Source organism: Chaetura pelagica, unplaced genomic scaffold (assembly GCF_000747805.2).
Source record: "Chaetura pelagica isolate M959 unplaced genomic scaffold, ChaPel_1.0 scaffold1048, whole genome shotgun sequence".
NCBI classification, from domain to species: domain Eukaryota; kingdom Metazoa; phylum Chordata; class Aves; order Apodiformes; family Apodidae; genus Chaetura; species Chaetura pelagica.
Genome location: NW_009954300.1, coordinates 127,677 through 145,317, shown reverse-complemented (window position 1 = coordinate 145,317; position 17,641 = coordinate 127,677). Strand labels below are relative to the sequence as shown.

The 17,641-nt window shown below is 38.9% G+C and overlaps 1 protein-coding gene across 1 annotated transcript in view; it reads left to right on the top strand.

Moving 5' to 3' along the window:
• Positions 1-17,641, top strand: part of PIK3CG (phosphatidylinositol-4,5-bisphosphate 3-kinase, catalytic subunit gamma) — a 27,709-nt gene that overhangs the window by 4,055 nt on the left and 6,013 nt on the right. Inside the window, exons 2-9 of the mRNA XM_010003840.1 lie at positions 2,208-2,273; positions 2,379-2,604; positions 6,137-6,240; positions 7,369-7,515; positions 8,750-8,840; positions 13,483-13,613; positions 14,254-14,365; positions 16,225-16,382. Coding sequence (XP_010002142.1) covers positions 2,208-2,273; positions 2,379-2,604; positions 6,137-6,240; positions 7,369-7,515; positions 8,750-8,840; positions 13,483-13,613; positions 14,254-14,365; positions 16,225-16,382 — 1,035 coding nt within the window. The remainder of the gene's footprint in view (positions 1-2,207; positions 2,274-2,378; positions 2,605-6,136; positions 6,241-7,368; positions 7,516-8,749; positions 8,841-13,482; positions 13,614-14,253; positions 14,366-16,224; positions 16,383-17,641) is intronic.

Sequence of the window (17,641 nt, the reverse complement as noted above, 5' to 3'; positions counted from 1 at the left end):
ACCTCATGAAGTGCCAGCAGACGTTTTTAAATGGCTAGCTTTTATTGTTGCTATTTAGATGTTGAAATTTGACTTGGTGAATTAAAAAGAAAAATAGGATTGACTTTTAAAAATATTTATTTCTAAAACATAATAAGGATGCTCATAATACATATGTCTAGTATATATTTTTCTTATATAATACATTTTTTCTATTATATTCTTTTTTGTGAAAATGTATTTGCAGCCTTGCTAAAAGGAAGTTTTGTTTTGAAGCAGTGGCCCTTTATTTGGCTGTACTTCATTCTTAAATTGTTTTTCCAGGATACGCACTGGGCAGATTCAGCAAAGTATGTACCAGAATGAGGTTTTTAATAGGCTTTCTTGGAACTGTAAGCAAATCCATTTGAATTTATGTAATAATTATAGCTTTTGGGTGCCTTATTGCAGTGAAAGTTATTTTTTTAAAAAAACCGTCCATACCTCGTAGTCTCATACACAAAGTAAAAGGATCTATATATTTTCAAATCAGTTTATGTTTGTGTTCTCATTATCTTTCCTAATGGTGCTAAGATGTATGTTGCTTGGGGAAATAAAATGGTATTACAGAGACTGGCAATACAGTTCTTGCAGAATTATGATCCTATAGAAGGGCAACTCTGGTGCTTGGCTTTGTTGTTTGTCTCTTAGCTGGCAGCTGGAAAGAACAAGTCTTCGTAGGTTTTTTATAAGCTGGTTCATTTGTAGAAGGTTTGCTGAAAAAGCTCTTCTTTTTTTCCTTTTTTTTTTTTCCTTCTTTTTTTTCCTGTTGAATAAACGCACAGGACAATTTATGTTTCAGAAACAGTGTTGATATTTTTATAATAAAAAGTACAACTGTGTGCCACAGTACTTTTAAGATTTTATAAAACCTTGTGATTTGTTTGATGAATTTAAGCTGATGGCTTAGTTGCTTCTTTGCAAGCTGCAGACCACAGTGATCTTGAAAGAGCCATTATATTCTGTTGAATAACTATTGCTAGAGGTTTGCATACTTTGTTGCTTCTGAAAGCTGAGTGTACTTCTTGCACCCGGCTCTCTGCACATCCTTTTGTTTTCCCTAATCTCCCTATGTGCCGCTTCCTGGCTCTCTATTTCCAGAACCTGAAGCCATTCACCAACCTCCTCAGTACACGACAGGGATTTTGTGACTCTATTCCAGAGACTCTTTGCCTCTTATATATTTTTTTCTTCCCGTGGGATAAGCATGCATATCTTATTTTCCCCATTCGTCTTAAAACAAACCTATAAACTTGAGTCCTTCAAGCAATGGGAAGAAGCTGCTGGAAAAAACACTTTAAGTGGCACAGCCCAGTACCTGGAAGTGTGATAGTTTTCCGGTAGACCAATTCACTTAGTTATTGGGATGAGGAGGAGAATAAAAGCCAAAAAAAAATAATCCAACCCCCATACTTCAAAAAACTTGTTGACTTTTTGTCTCCGTCCTTTTTTGGCAATAGCTTAGAAATATCTGTGGGCTTGGGCGAAGGGGGGTGTTTGTTAGAAGAGAAAAACATAGGTCTGTGCTCACAGTCATTAAAAAAAAGTCTGGTGAAGTCTTCCTCTCAATTGTTCTCCATTAATATAGGATATGCATCAGAGCCTTTATTCTACTTCGTGGTTTGTTTAGGGTCTGAAGGCCCAAATGTCTGAGATAAGTTACTCTGAAAAGCTGCTCCTGTATCCACTGCTTGCTAGGGAACCCAGCAGTGAAGCAGTGCCTCAGTCCCAAAGTGGCAGATGTTACCAAACGGTGCTTTATTATTTGAAATTTTAATTAAGGAATTATTAAAAATACATCATTTCATTTGGCAATAATCTTTTCAAACCTTCTCTGTGTCAGTCAGACTGCGTGGCTGTTTTCTGATCTTGCTGGTTTTTGCAGCAGCCTGAGGATGATGTTGCTTTGTTCGTATGCCTTCCCGAGCTCAGGTCAGCTGCTCCCTGCATTGCTTTATCAGTCACATTAACAAAATAACCTGATGAAAACCTCTTGCAAATAAGAAGTTCTTCTTGAATCAAAACACAGAGAAGCCACGCTTTGTTTTTTCACCTTTGTTTCCTCAACCTGTTTAGCTGTAAGTTTTCTCCTCTTGCAGCCATGTGCTCTCAGATACCATCTGTAAAGTATAAGTTCAATGGGGTCTTCAATGTTTTGGTAACATGTCTTCTGTGTTTGTATTCCTCAGGCTGTGAAATTCGAGCCATATCATGACAGTGCATTAGCCAGATTTCTGCTAAAACGGGGTTTGAGAGTAAGTATTTAAAAATACAGCCAATTTATGCTAAAGTTACTGGCATTATTAAAGCCCTTTGTCAAGAAATCCATGCTGATTCTAGTATTTTTTTTTCACCTCTAGAACAAAAGAATTGGTCACTTCTTGTTTTGGTTCTTAAGAAGTGAGATTGCCCAGTCCATGCACTACCAGCAGAGGTTTGCAGTCATCCTGGAAGCCTATCTTAGGGGCTGTGGAAAAGCAATGCTGCACGATTTCATGAAGCAGGTTCAAGTAATTGAATTGCTGCATAAAGTCACAATGGAGATAAAATCAGTTTCTGCAGAAAAGTACGATGTCACTTCTCAAGGTATTTCCTAAGAGGCATTTCTTTCTTTGTAATAATATTTTTTTTTCTCTTTGTGTATGGAAATCTAGGCAGCAAATTGTGCTTTTTACTATTTAAATTCACTGATAAATTGCTGTCAAAAGGTATCGTTATTGCTTATTTTAAAATACCAGTGTGAGTTGATAGTGTTTGAACCAATAATGCATTTGTTTGCTCATTCTACTCTACAAGGGGAAGAATGTGTTAAAGACAGCTACTACATTCCTGTGATTTAGCTTATCTTCTTGAACTTCATGCCATGCAAGTGGGAAACAGCCCCCTTCTTGTACATAACCCTTAGCTGAATGCCAGCACTGAAGAAAGAAACAACCCAGGACACAAATATTAACTGGAAATAAAGAGAAATAGTTGCATTTGCCAAGAAACACAGTCTTACCCTAAGCAGTCACTAAAAGGCTCTTGGCAAGAAGACTGGGGAGGAGATGAGTCCAGTACAGCCTCTGCTAGGCCATGAAAGTAGCTGGTGGATCAGCAGTGAATATACAGAGCACATCTTTGGGGCTTTGCATAGTGCTGAATAGGAGTCCTGTGAGACACAGATGTGGTATTGTTACTTCTAGTTCCTGTAAGCACTGCTTTGGAAGCCACAGTAGGGTTTTGCAATGCCTGTTTACCTCTGGGGTTTGCCTGCCTTTTTTTTTTTTTTCTCACAGGACTTCCTTAAAACCTTAATTGTCATCATTCCTGTTAGTTGCTTAGTGTTGAGACTAGGTGTGAGAAGTCATATGGCAATATCCAAATTCTAAAAGCTGTAGAGACACCAGCTCTTCTTGCTGGTTCAGCCTGTTATGTTCCAGGCCAGGAAGTCCTTGGTTCAGAAAGACATTCCACTCTGGTTATGTGGAAGTGGCTGTGGTGGTGTTTCAAAAGGAAACTTTTATTTTAATTCTTCAAAATATAATGTAATATCACATTACCATGCAATGTGAGATAGGGGACTTATTGAATTTCCATATAAAATATGCTTTCTAAACAACCTTGTAAAATTTATCTTACAATGCTCTATAATATAAATGTATTGGGTCAGAATCCCATGTTTTGGAAAGAAACTTTACAGCCTGCTCTGGCAGGGGGGTTGGACTAGATGATCTTTCGAGGTCCCTTCTAACCCCTAGGATTCTATGGTCTTTTCATTTGCAGAGCCTTGCAGATGTACATGTCTGTAACAGCAGTGGTTTCCATAATACATTATCTTTGAAGGATATGCAGGCAAGGAAGAAAAGTTTCAAGAGAAATGCAATCACATTAACACCCACCAGGTTTTGAAGTTAAAGGATCCTTGTATGTAACATACAGTAGAACATTGAAAGATGACTTATATAATTGACATTTTCACTGAATAAGGCTTCCTGAAACTGTGGAGTGTCCTACTAATGCTATACCTAATTCAATTTGCTCTCAGATAATTGAGGATATTATTTTTCCTACAGGCACCCTCTACTCCTTACATTTTTTAAAAAGTACATCCTAAGATTTCTTCTTTAGTTTATTGCTTCTTTTTTCCCCCATAATTTCTGAATCTTTTGGACTGCTTAATTTAATTCTGTCATGCAGCCTCATCTAATTCTTGTATGTATTTTTCTTTTTCCAGTATTTTTTAATATTTTTTTTACAGAATAATTTCCTTCCTGTTAGATCCATACTAGTCCAGTAGCAATCTTGCTGTCAAACTGCTCCTTTCACTTTTCATATAATTTCTTTTTGTATATTTGAACAAAGTAAGTAATAATAAATATATTAGTAAGATCATAGTATTGCAGCTTACATAGGATTATCTGCTTTCATCACTAGTCTTAGATTATTTGTCTCCCAGGAATTAGTCTATGCAGCTGTTTCTTCTCTTAAAATGTGTAGCACTTTGATCTTAAGCCAGATCAATTTGAAATTGTTTTAACAAGCATCTTCACTTTTGTTTGAAAATCAGCTAATTCCTAATCTGTACTAGTTTCAGTTGGTTTGCATACAACTTTCAAATCACATTACATTACAACGAGCAGACTTACTGAAATCAAGCTAGATTTGTCTAGGAAATCAATAGTTACATTTTAGAAAGCTTTTTCTTGACCTAAGTTACTGTAGCCTAGGGGTTTGTTTTGGTTTGTTATTTTTGAAAGGTGTCTATTTACAGAGTCTCCTTATTAAGCTACTGTATCTTGCTGTCAGATTTACTTATTTTTTACCAGAGGAGATACCACATTAGTCACCTTACTCTGTTGGGTAGTTTTTTTCTAAAAGCCTTCAGGGTAAGTGTAACATTTATGTTCTGTGAATTCTCAGGTAATTCTTTTGGCTTCATTTTCTTAATTGGATAGCAGCTTTTGAAATTTCTCTTTTTTTGGACATGAGCCAGCAACATGCGCTCACAGCCCAGAAAGCCAACCATATCTTGGGCTGCATCAAAAGAAATGTGACCAGCAGGTTGAGGGTAGTGATTCTCCCCGTCTGCTCTTGCGAGACCTCACCTGGAGTTGTGTCCAGCTCCAGGGCCCCGAACATAAAAAGGACATGGAGCTCCTGGAGAGAGTCCAGAGAAGGGCCACCAAAATTATCAGAGGGCTGGAGCACCTCTCCGATGAAAACAGGCTGAGAGAGTTGGGGTTTTTCAGCCTGTAGAAGAGAAGGCTCTGGGGAGACCTTATAGTGGCCTTCCAGTACCTGAAGGGGTAACAGGAAAAAGCTGGGGAGGAGCTTTTTACAAGGTCATGTAGCAATAGGATGAGGGGGGAACAGTTTCAAACTGGAAGAGGGTAGATTTAGATGAGGTACAAGGAAGAAATTCTTTGCTGGGAGGGTAGTAAGACACTGGAAGAGGTTGCCCAGGGAAGGTTTGGGTGTCCCCTCCCTGGAAGTGTTCAGGGCCAGGCTGGAGAACCCTGGTGTAGGGGAAGGTGTCCCTGCCTATGCAGGGGGTTGGGACTAGATGATCCTTAAGGTCCCTTCCAGCCCCAACCATTCTGTTGTTCTTTGATGACTTTTTAAGTAAGGCCTGTAGTGATAAGAAAAGGGCTCATGGTTTTAAAATAAAAGAGGGTTTATTTAGACTAGATAGAAGGAAGAAATTTTTTACAGTGAGGGTGGTGAAACACTGGAGCAGGTTGCCAAGAGAGGTTATAGATGCCTCATACCTGGAAACATTCAAGGTCAAGTTGGACAGGGTCGCTCAAGTCTGAGCAACCCAATCTAGTTGAAGATGTTGATGTCCCTGCTTACAGCACTGTGCAATGCTTCTAATACTGTGTAGAGGACACATGACTGGTGAGGTGCTTGGAGACTTTACCTTTAGGTCTCTGAAACGGCCATGACCATTAGTAGTGCAAGTTAAAGAGTCTTTCTGCATTCCTCAAATCAGGACATCCTTGAGGAGAGCAATTTCAACAGTAGGTAAATGGAGGAGGTGTTTAGCTAAATCCTGATGCTTAACAAGTTTCATTACCTCTAACTTTTTTGCCTTCTAACTTTTTATTTCCTTGTGTTTTCTTACTTGTAATTGCAGTTATTGTACAGCTGAGACAAAAGCTTGAAAAACTGCAGAGCAGCAAACTTCCAGGGAGTTTTAGAGTTCCGTATGATCCTGGGCTACGAGCAGGAGCCCTAGTGGTAAGTATTCTGAGTTTCTACAAATCTTTTTTGAAAATAAATCTCCTATTTGCAAGTATGTGTCTTTTAGTAAGCATTTTTACTAATATGTATGAAGGTCTTACATCACTCTGAATAGTATGACATTTCATGGACTCAGGAAGTTTTTGCTCCCACAGCTTTTAGCATTTTTCTAAATGTAATGACATGCCACCATGCCACCACACAAAAAATGCAACTACCCATAAAACCCTCATAATTTATTGGCAGTTATGATTTTTCCATTAGTTTCATCCAGGATTTAACGAGGTAACTGACTTTTTTTTTTTTTTTTTTTCTTTTTTTTTTTTTTTTTTTTTCTTTTTTTTTTTTTTTTTTTTTCTTTTTTTTTTTTTTTTTTTTTCTTTTTTTTTTTTTTTTTTTTTCTTTTTTTTCTTTTTTTTTTTTTTACATTAAATGTCTGCATAAAACTATTTGATCTGACTTCAGGGGCTTTGGGATATTCAGTTTCTGTTCCTCCAGTTACTGTCTCTGTCTTGCCCTGATTCATACTTGTCAGTAAGGTTTAGGTGCAGACCTTCATCTTACTAACAAAAATGTCTCCACACCTACCTTAGCTATTTCTGATTTTTTAATAGATCTGTATTGCTTTTGTGGCTTTTATTAGAAAATGCATTAATATATTTTTAGAAATATATTAAGAAACAATGGGCATTTTATGTATTGCTGCATCCAGTTTTGTAGTGAGGTTGCAGTGGCTTATGTCAAGTCAGAGGTAAAAACAAGGTGAATAAATCAACAGATGTGTAGTGAAAGGGACCTGGCTCATTCATATATGATGCAAACTGAGGTTTGAGTAAAGAAGCACAGTGAAGATCCTTGGATTCACTTGATGTGCAACAAGGGAAGCTAAATCCAGTTTCAGAGTCAAGGTGTGCTTTCTCCTGCATCATGGACAGTGTTAAAAGTTGTGCAGGTTCAATGAGGCTTTACATGACAATTGAATACTATTCCTTACATGTACTTTCAGTGTGTTTCTTGTAGTATAAATAATTGAAAGTTGGTAAACTACTCTGTAGCTGCTGTGTAGAAAAGTTACTTTTGTTGATGTTGCAGTACAACTACTAGCAACAACTGTGTCTTTCACAGATAGAAAAATGTAAAGTAATGGCATCTAAGAAGAAACCCCTCTGGCTTGAGTTTAAGTGTGCAGATCAAACAGCTTTATCAAGTGAAACTATAGGCATAATCTTCAAACATGGAGATGACCTCCGTCAGGACATGCTTATTTTACAGGTATGATAGGTAAAATATATAAAATTAATAATGTGAATATTTTAAAATATCTTTAAATAGTTTTACTTTTCAGAAGTTTATCTTTATCTTTACTGTCCATATGAAAGGTGAGGTTGTCTTTTATTTTTATAAGCTGAGTATGGAAGAGCTGACAGGACTACTGGATCTTCTTTCTTGTACTAAAGGTTTTATGTGACCGTGTTGTGAGTTAACCTTGTTGAGATGGGGAAAGCAGAAAGGAAGAGAACTTGTGGGTTGAGATAAAAATTGTTTAATAAGCAAACAAGTGAAAGAAGAGAGAAAGAAAACAAAGCAAGGATGCAAAGGCAGGCACTCACCACATCCCATGGGTAGACTGACGCCCAGCCAGTTCCTGTGCAAAAGATGGTTAACCTACCTAATCCACTTCCTCTCTGTTTCATTGCTGAGGATGACATTACTCAGCATGGAATATTTATTTGGTTGGTTTGGGTCATCGGCCTGGTTGTGTGTCCTCCCAAGCACATGTGCACCCTCAATCTGTTCGCAGCAGGGCAGAGTGAGAAGCAGAGGCAGCCTTGACACTCTGCAAACTGTTCAGCAATAACTGGAACATCAGTGTTGTACCTGCATTGCTTTGGTCACCAACCTAAACCACAGCACCATACAAGCTGCTCTGAAGAAAATTAACTTCCTTCCAGGCAGAACCAGTACATACTGTTACTCTGTTTTCTCCTGCCATGTGCCATACATACTTCACATTTTTATGTCCTAGAGAAGGAATCTCATTTAGTGCAAAATGGCCTGTTCTTCTGATGAAGCATTTTTATCGTTTGTTTATGCAGTCGGTGAAGTTACAAATGAAAAAGGAACCAGTAGGTAGTGTTTCTCTAGTAATATTTCAGTGATTGTTCCCACAAACTGGTTTCTTAGCACTTTTGGGGGTGTTTATTGGAAAAAGTGGACATACTTGCTAATGTATTCAATCTCAGCTCATGTAGAAATCATACAATATATTTATTAATACTTCAGAAAACAGTAGAGATTGCGTGGGCACACAGCAGATGAGGAAATACAAACCCTGTAATGTATAATCTGAAAACTCTGCACACTTTATTTATCTCTTAATCTGTGAAATAGACAAGTAAGTTTAGCCCTGTCTCTGACACTGTCTGGGTAGTGTTATTCATGTGAGTAACAGGTAAAGTCGAAATAATTTGAAATAATTTAGTGAATATATATTTGTTTTTACTAGATTCTTCGAATTATGGAATCCATTTGGGAAGCAGAATCCTTGGACCTCTGTTTGTTACCATATGGTTGTATTTCTACAGGGAACAAAATAGGTATGTGATCACATTTACTGAGGTTAGAAATTCAAAATACTGTACTTACAGAAGTTGCCTTTTGGAGGACTATTCTGGTATGCACTGTGGTCTCAGGACAATATAGCTATTTATTACAAATAACAGTGTATTGCACTTTCTGTGAGCAACCTTCAGATGTGTCTTATCAATGGTTTCTGCCCTTCAGAGGAATACCTCAGCTGTGGCACTAGGTTAGCTGACTGTGATTGCTGTGCAACAATTTGGGTCCTGCTGCAAGTTTCTCTTTAATAACAATACTTGGTATAAAAAAGAGGTGAAAGTGGGTGATTTATTCAGTATGAGTTCTAATGTGTTGATAGGAATAAAAGAGAGAAGAGAGTTAAAATAGCAAAACATTTATGTTTTCTTCTTGACCTAAATTTTCATACCATATACTACATAGAAGCAACAGCATTACTTATCGGGATGTTCAGGCAATATTTCTCAGTGGGCTAAAGTTCCTGCAGCACAGATGGTCTATTTTCCAGAATTCATGGTGGGAGAAATCAAGTAGTTTCTTCTAAAGCTTCTGGAGAGCTGTGTGATGGTGTGTAGAGGAACCTAATGAGATCTGGAGGAGTACAATTACATCCAGAAATGCCAAACTAATGTATAATTTATACATCCTGATGGCTGGAAACTGACTCTTTGGGGTTGGATTTGCATATATTATGTACCCTACGATATCCAAGTTGCAGTTTCCTGCTATCCAGCTATCACAGAATTGACTGTAGAGTGAATTTTGCTGAGCAATTCTTGAACGATTGGCTGCTGGAAAGCCCCTTGGTGTAGAAAAACTGGCCACGCCCAAATGAAGCTATTGTGCTGAAAAAAAAATGCTTTGTCTGGTATAAACAATGCATCAGTGAGACAGATAAGCAAGTGCAGCTCTGCCATTTACTTAAAGCTTGAACATGTGTAAAAATTAGCGAGTTTGTTAATCCCTGTCATTGGTATAGTGGGCAGTGTGATAGTAATTGCATGGATTGAAAAAATAATTATAATGTAAGTACTGTTGTGTGTCATAATTATAATATAAATACTGCTACGTGTCTTCCATGATCTCTAGCTTTTTAGTTCTTTTCTTTTTCAGGAATATATTTTGCTTTATGGATCAGAGAATAATGAGCTGAGTCCCAGTCAAATTAAGAACTCTTTTTAATATATATCTGTAATGTACTTCATCTCTGAAATCCATTGCCACATACATTTTTTATCACAATTTTCTTTGAATTCAAGGTATCTCAGCAATGCAGAAAACTCAAATGACCACTAAAATTCTTGGTAGTGTGACACAAAAGAGTTTCCTTTCTCGTAATAGAAGTGTTTAAAAATTAAATATTGTATTAATAGAATTATAAAGGAAAAATGATATATCAAGATATGAACTAACTGTAAATATAAGGAAAGTTGTTTATTTTCCCTCTCCTGTAAGTATATTCTAATAAATCTAATTTTTAGAGACATGTTTGGGATTTAATTTGATTTTGTTTAAAATCATCTTAAGACAATGTACCATATTGAAATAATGGAGGAAGATGCAGGAATTCTGCCAGTCATCCTAGCATTCTCATATTGAAGTTGCAGACTTCATTATTCTTTTATGAATTCTTAATTGACTCCACATTCTTTTATCTCAAGGAAATAATGGTTTGATTTCCTATATTCATGGCAGGAGATGTAAGAATTTAGCCTCCTTTCAGCACCACAGTAGGAGCATGGTGAATCACATAAAGACTTTTGTTCAGTTTGCTGAGGATTCCTGCAGCCTAAATTAGCAACACCTGATGTGGGACACTTTGATGTAGAGCTTATGCTTGTTTGGAACACAACCAAAGAGTAGTGGCATGCAAATATTTTTTCACGATATTCATATGTGGTCTTCTTCCAACTTAATATTTCCATGGAACTTGGGGCAGTTTCTGTATATTTTCACAAGGACAATACCCCACTCTACACAGAGCACAGGCAAACACCCAGGTGTCTTACACCTGGGACTGGCATCCCCTCCTGTGTAGAGCTTTCTCAGTCTGTTGAAGACACCTGCAATTAGTGCAGTTTGCAGTTTTGGAAACATCTGTCCTCCCCATTGCTGCTGCCAAGCAGACCTCTGTAGGAGGAACTTTCTCCTCTATGTATCCCTGGTAAGAGATCATACCCTGTTCTCTCTGCCTTTGACATGGCCATATGTTCCCGGCTCTGCCAGGTAATTATCACTACTTACTATGCTGCATCACTGCCAAGTTTAAGAAGTTCAAGCTGGCACTTAATACCCTGCTTTAGTACTGCAGATCCCCAGAAACACAGCACAGTGCATTTACTGCTGCACCTCCTCCCAATAGAATACAGCCCAGCTGAGGTCCTCGACCCCAGTTCCTGAAGCCTTTTCTAGGACTAAACATACCTACCAAGAGGCATGTCTGTTTTCAGAAGGATTTTCCAGTAGAGCTGTACTATTCCAGTTAATTATTTTTTACCATGATACCTTTTAAGTCGTTACTTGGGCAGGATAAGCTGCATGGGTTTTATGTCATTCATTTGGCAGTGCAGTGGAGAAGGATCAGTTAAGGGTTTTCATTAGCAGCTGCTTTACAATCTGGGGACTTTTCACACAGCTAATCAGCATAGTTATGCTGGAAGAAGTTTTAAATTCAAGGGGGAGAGGAAGAGGCCTCCTGCAACAGCTCCACTCCCCTGGAATCAAGGAGCTGTTGGCCAGTAGAGGGAGATTTCTGAGCACAAGCAGGGGAAGCCTTTTCAACAGCTGGAATGTGATCTGGAGCTCGCTCCTAGGAGGAAAACAACAGCTTCACAAGCACAGACCAAAATGCAGAGCTTTTTAATTTGGTAGTGTTGGCCGTGGATTTTGGAGGTTATATTTCCACAATAGTTTCATTACAAACAAATCCAGGCCACTGTCAAGACAGAAGAACTACCTCTAGGGGGTACTCAGCAGTGAATTCAGCCATATGTGGAAGGCAGGGGCAGGAAGAAATTGCTGCGTTTTTACTCTCTTGCTGAAATCTGCACATATTTCAGTAATTGACAAAGGGTAGAACTGTGAATAAAACAGAAAACCATCTGTTTCAGAGAGAAGCTGAGACCAAATCAGAAATTGCTTTGAATGACTTTGGGCAGAAAGTGTTAATTTTTGTTTGCTTATCTTTGAGCTGGAGCTGAAAAGACACTGATGAACTTGAAGCAGACCAACAAAATATGACCTTTCCAGTTACCAAATAATTTCAATTAAAATCTGACCTTTCCCCATACGGGCATGCCCAGTATGAGGGCAGACTGCATTTGCTAGTCTTGGCTGCAGTGCAGAGTTGTGCTGCAGCCTCTGGTTTTGTTTCTCTCTCTAGCTTCCCCTTCATCCCATGCCATGTTAGTACGAGCAGCACCAGCACTATTTCTGCACAACGTTGCCATGATGTGCTGGTTTGCCTTTGCAAAGGTCTTTTCAGTTTAGGAACTGACCTCTGGGCCCCCACAGTCAGAGGTTTCCACTAGCTGTCCCACGGCTGTACCTCGCTGCGTCTTGCTATTGCTGAACCTTTCTGTGCATATGCATACTGAAGGTTAAGTTGGATTCACAGAGGTTAAGATGGAATCACAGAGTCACGGAATTGTCAGATTTGGAAGGCACCTCTAGAGATCATCTAGTCCAACTGCCCTGCTAAAGCAAGATCCTCTGGACCACATTACTCAGGTCTGCATCCAGGCAGGTCTTGAATATCTCTAGAGAAGAAGATTCCACAACCTCCCTGGGCAGCCTGTTCCAGTGCTCTGTCACCCACATACTAAGGAAGTTTTTCCTCATATTGAAATGGAACTCCCTCAGTTCTAGCTTGTCCCCATTGCCCCTGGTCCTGTCACTGGGAACTACTGAGTCTGGCTCTATCGTCCTTGCACCCACCTTTTAGATACTTACAGGCATTAATAAGGTCTCTCCTCAGCCTTCTCTTCTCCAGGCTAAAGAGTCCCAGCTCTCTCAGCCTTTTCTCATAAGGGAGAATCTCCAATCCCCCAACCATCTTTGTTGCCCTCCACTGGACTCTCTCTAGTAGTTCCTTTTCTCTCTTGAACTGGGGAGCCCAGAACTGGATGCAGTATTCCAGATGTGGCCTCACCAGGGCAGAGTAGAGGAGCATTTACTGAAGGAGGAATGCCAGCTCTGTTCCTCTGCCACAGCTCTGACAACACTTGTATCCCCTGGTGCTGCAGCGCTGCAGCTTCTCTTCAGTGCCTTGAATGTGAGAAGTTGGAGGGAAGCTGGTGGTAATGTGAATGGCACCTGGGCTCCTGCAGGGGACCAGAACAGGAGATAGTTTCTCTCCTTCAGAAAAGCCTTATATAGAGGGTCATCACTCATAATTCTTCGAGTTTAAAAAGGTTTGACATTCTCATGGAGGAGTTTACAATGCCAGGCTAGTTAAGAAATTGGCTGGCTTCAGCTGGGAATGAACATAAACCCCTGTTGCTTGTAAAAGAAATTTCTGCTCACAACCTATGAAATTCTGCAGTTTATTTAAAAAACACAGTTTTAAAATTAATTTTGCGTAATTTTAATATGCTTTGGTATAAACTTAATAACTTCTGACTTCTTCCTTGTTTTCTCTAGGAATGATTGAAATTGTGAAAGATGCTACAACAATTGCCAAAATTCAACAGAGTACAGTTGGCAACACTGGTGCATTTAAGGATGAAATACTAAACCAGTGGCTCAAGGAAAGATGCATGATTGAAGAAAAGGTGAGTTATTTGAATTTTTAAGTAGGATTTTCAAAAGCACCCTACTAACTTAGGAGCACAGAGCCCATAGGTTTGTGTACATGTTACTTACATGAGCTTAAAATATCCATTAAACTTCCCTGTACTCAGCTGCTGGTGTCTGAAAGTGCCTTTACCACCCAGCTGGCAGCTGAGCTCCTGTGAAACAAGATGCTTTAGAAATAACTTCTTTGTCAATGGTGTTTAGAAGTGATACATGATGAGCAGATAGAAAGGACCTCTTAGAGCACTGAAAAGCGATGTGGTATTAGAGGATTTAAAGACAGGTTGGGTATTCACAGCTCCTTGGCTTAGGTTCATCTGCTGATCTACTAGAGCTTTCTGCCAGCTTTTTTTTTCTCAGAAATTGTGGACAACTACATGCTTATTTTATTTGTGCTGAGGGATAGAGCACAATGCAGCAAGTACAACAAGTGCAATGCAGGGCTGTGATCTTAATCCCTGCACCAGTGTATTTTATTTTTTAGAATCATAGAAACTTCTAAAATAGATTGTCTAACTGTTGATAGATACCTGTTGATAGAAAGGCATGTGACTTTCAGAATTACTGAATTTAGTTTCTAGCATGGGAGCTTTTAACATCTCTAAGATTTATTTTTAGTTTCAGGCAGCTGTGGAAAGATTTGTTTATTCTTGTGCTGGATACTGTGTGGCGACCTTTGTACTTGGAATAGGAGACAGGCACAACGACAACATTATGATTACAGAAACAGGTGAGTTATTTTTTGAGAATTTAGTAGAAGGGGGACTATCTGTACTTCATTAGATTATCTTTTATTTTAATAAATAATGCATTTAGCAATAAATCAAGAGACACAATCCAGTTCTGTCAGCATTGCTTACAAGTTCAGACCTTCCTGTGACATGGAAATGCACTGTCACCCCTTTTGGCCTTCATATAGGCTCTAGATATTTATCATTAATAATACCATTCTTTTTCAAGGATGACTTTGTTACAAACTAAGTCATGAGGAAAGTAAAACTGATTTATTTATTTTTTATTGTCTAGATCTAAGATCTAAAAGCCAAAAAACTTTAAAAAGCAGACAGTTCTTCACCTGTCTAAGGTGTGGATGTGATTCTGACAGTGTTCAGTGGAACTGTATCTGTGTCAGAATTCACATCTTACTGGCCTGTTTTCAGTTCCAAGGAGCATAATTGCTTTATACACCTTTGTAGAAAATCCTAGAAAATAAAGTACATGGAGTGTATTGCTTTTTGCAACTGAAACGTGTGGGATCATTGCAAACATCCTGAAAGAACCACAGGTTTTTCGTAATGCAAACTTGAATAATTATTTCTGTATCTGCACATTGGTTCAGCCCTGATTTTACTTACCTATGGATGATCCAGAAGGAACCCCAGAACGAGTGGTACATATTGAAGAGTTTTATTTGGTCTAAGAAATCAGCTTCCAGTTTTATGATCCTGTTGCTTCATAATTAGTCTTTACATAATGCTAAGAGAAAATACTTTTGGGCTTACTTAGAAGGCTGTATATTTAATATTAATCATATTATAGTTAAAATTTTACCAGTTGAAGGCTGGAGAGAAGTAGTACCCTGAAGGCAGAAATGAGCTAATTGCAGACTACAGTGAAAGAGTTCACCAGAAGTCCTTGAGGAAAAGAAGGCAAAGAAATGCTTTAATTTCAACATTACATGTAATATGAAGCAATGTTAGTGCCCATTGGCAGAAAATGAGGGATAGATCAGTAGAAAAGGAGATGGAGAAAGAAAGGTTATTCTGTTGTGGTCAAGAGCAGGTTTGCCTTGAAATCTTTCATGGGAGCTGTCTTGAGCATCAGAAGCCAGAAGGATGTCAGTCTGAGAGACCTGCAGAGTGTCACGTTCAGTGGGTTGGGAGGACTCGGAAACTGGCTGAAAATGCCGGAACATCTAAGCATGTTCCACCTGCAGATCACTGTTAAGTATCATCTTACATCATTTGATGTTTTATCTACATGTAGGACTATTATAAATCTATGTTTTTAAGTAACCATACTCCTTTATCCTTACATCTTGTCTGCCAGTGAAAGTAATACAGTAATCTGAAGAGCAGCAGCACACTCCAGTCCTACAGGTGTAACAATCCTTAAAAGGAGAGTGTTTCATCCCTTTCCTGGGAACTGCTCTCTCTTATAATCCTATTGTTAACCAAAGGGTGACAGTGCAGACTTACTCTGCAAAGTAAGGGTGGTTTAGAAAAAGGTAATTCAAGTCTGTGAGGAAGAAGAATGTTCTAGTAAATGCCATTAGCCAAGGAGCTGGATAGCACCAGAATCCCACAGGTATTTGAAACAATCCACAAAGCGTTTTCCATGCAGTGATGTGCAGGGAGCTTATGGTTAGGGCTCTGAGGCATAAGCTTCCCTTGGTTGATTAACAACTGCCAAACATAAATAAAAAAGTAACTTTGCCAGGAGGACAGAATTACTATTAAAAAATATATATATAAAATAGATAAAATAGTCTTTTCTTTTGAACTAAAGAGTGATTACAAATAGAAGTAAGTGTTCTTGGCGGTTCATTGTATTTAAGCCTAACTATGACAACTTCTTCTCTTTATGAAGGTAACCTTTTCCATATTGATTTTGGTCATATTCTTGGAAATTATAAAAGCTTCCTTGGAATTAATAAGGAAAGAGTTCCTTTTGTGCTGACTCCAGATTTTCTGTTTGTCATGGGGACTTCAGGAAAGAAGACAAGTCTGCATTTCCATAAATTTCAGGTAAAGAGTGAATATCTAGCTGCAAATCAATTTAGTAATGTTTTTTACCCTCTGAAATGAACATTAATGCTTTAGTTTTCAAAGGTCTGTGCTCCTGGGTATTATGTTAATACAATTTACTGAATCGTAATACGATTGTAGGATATTTTAGGCCCAATTACGAGCAAAAATTGTCTATAGGATTATGGGAATTAGAATTCAAACATCCAGAAGGCCACATCAGAAAGCTTCAGTTAGCAGCAGACCAGATAGGCAGTTCTTTCCCTGTTTCTTGTCTTGGTTGAAAATACTTTGTAGAGGGCTTCAGTGTTTGTGCAGTTAGTGGAGTCTCATAGCTCTAAGCAGAGCCTTCTGTGTAGTACAGGCAGGTGTGAGGCATTCCTCAGCTGCCTCTGCCAGCACTGCCCTCATGTTCTGGAGCTCAAACTGCTGCATCTGAATAGATATCTGCATGACCCTAAGCTGTGTAAGACTTTGTTTTTGTGAAGTGGGTGGACTTAATGCTCTGCTAGAAAAGAATGGTGTTAAAAATCTATTCTGTTGCAGCTTCTATTTGAAATTGAGCCCCTCTGAAACAGTTGTGATTATTCACACAATCACAGAATTGTCAGAGTTGGAAGGGACCTCTAGTGATCATCTAGTCCAGCTACCCTGATAAAGCAGGACTGCCCAGAGCACATTACTCAGGTCTGCATCCAGGCAGGTCTTCATTATCTCCAGAGAAGGGGACTCCTCAACCTCCCTGGGCAGCCTTTTCCAGTGCTCTGTCACCGTCATAGTAAAGAAGTTTTTCCTCATATTGAAATGGAACTCCCTCTCTTCTAGTTTGTCCCCGTTGCCCCTGGTCCTGTGTTGCGGGCCAGTACCGGGGGGCTACCGGCTGTCAGGATGTTTCCACAACTTCCCACCCCAATGTGGAGAGGTTTGTTCATAAGCCCGAGCGTTCACACGTGGCGTTCGCCTCTTAGCAAGGAACGGCCGTTTCGGGACCGTTTCTTAGAGGGTAGATTAAAGTTCCCTCCCACCACGCTCAGAAATTGTTACTGAGACCAATGTTTAATTTGCAAATTAATCAGTTTATTAAGGGGCAATACAAACTAAGGGATCAAGGTTCAGGAGAGGTTAGCTAGGTATATATATTGGAAAAGGGATTCAAAGGCACTAAGGTTTATGAAGGCACACTCCGAAGGAGAGGTGTAAATCAATGGGGTGAAAGGGTAGGAGTTGAGCCCAGTAAGAAAGTTAAAGTGTGTGTGTGT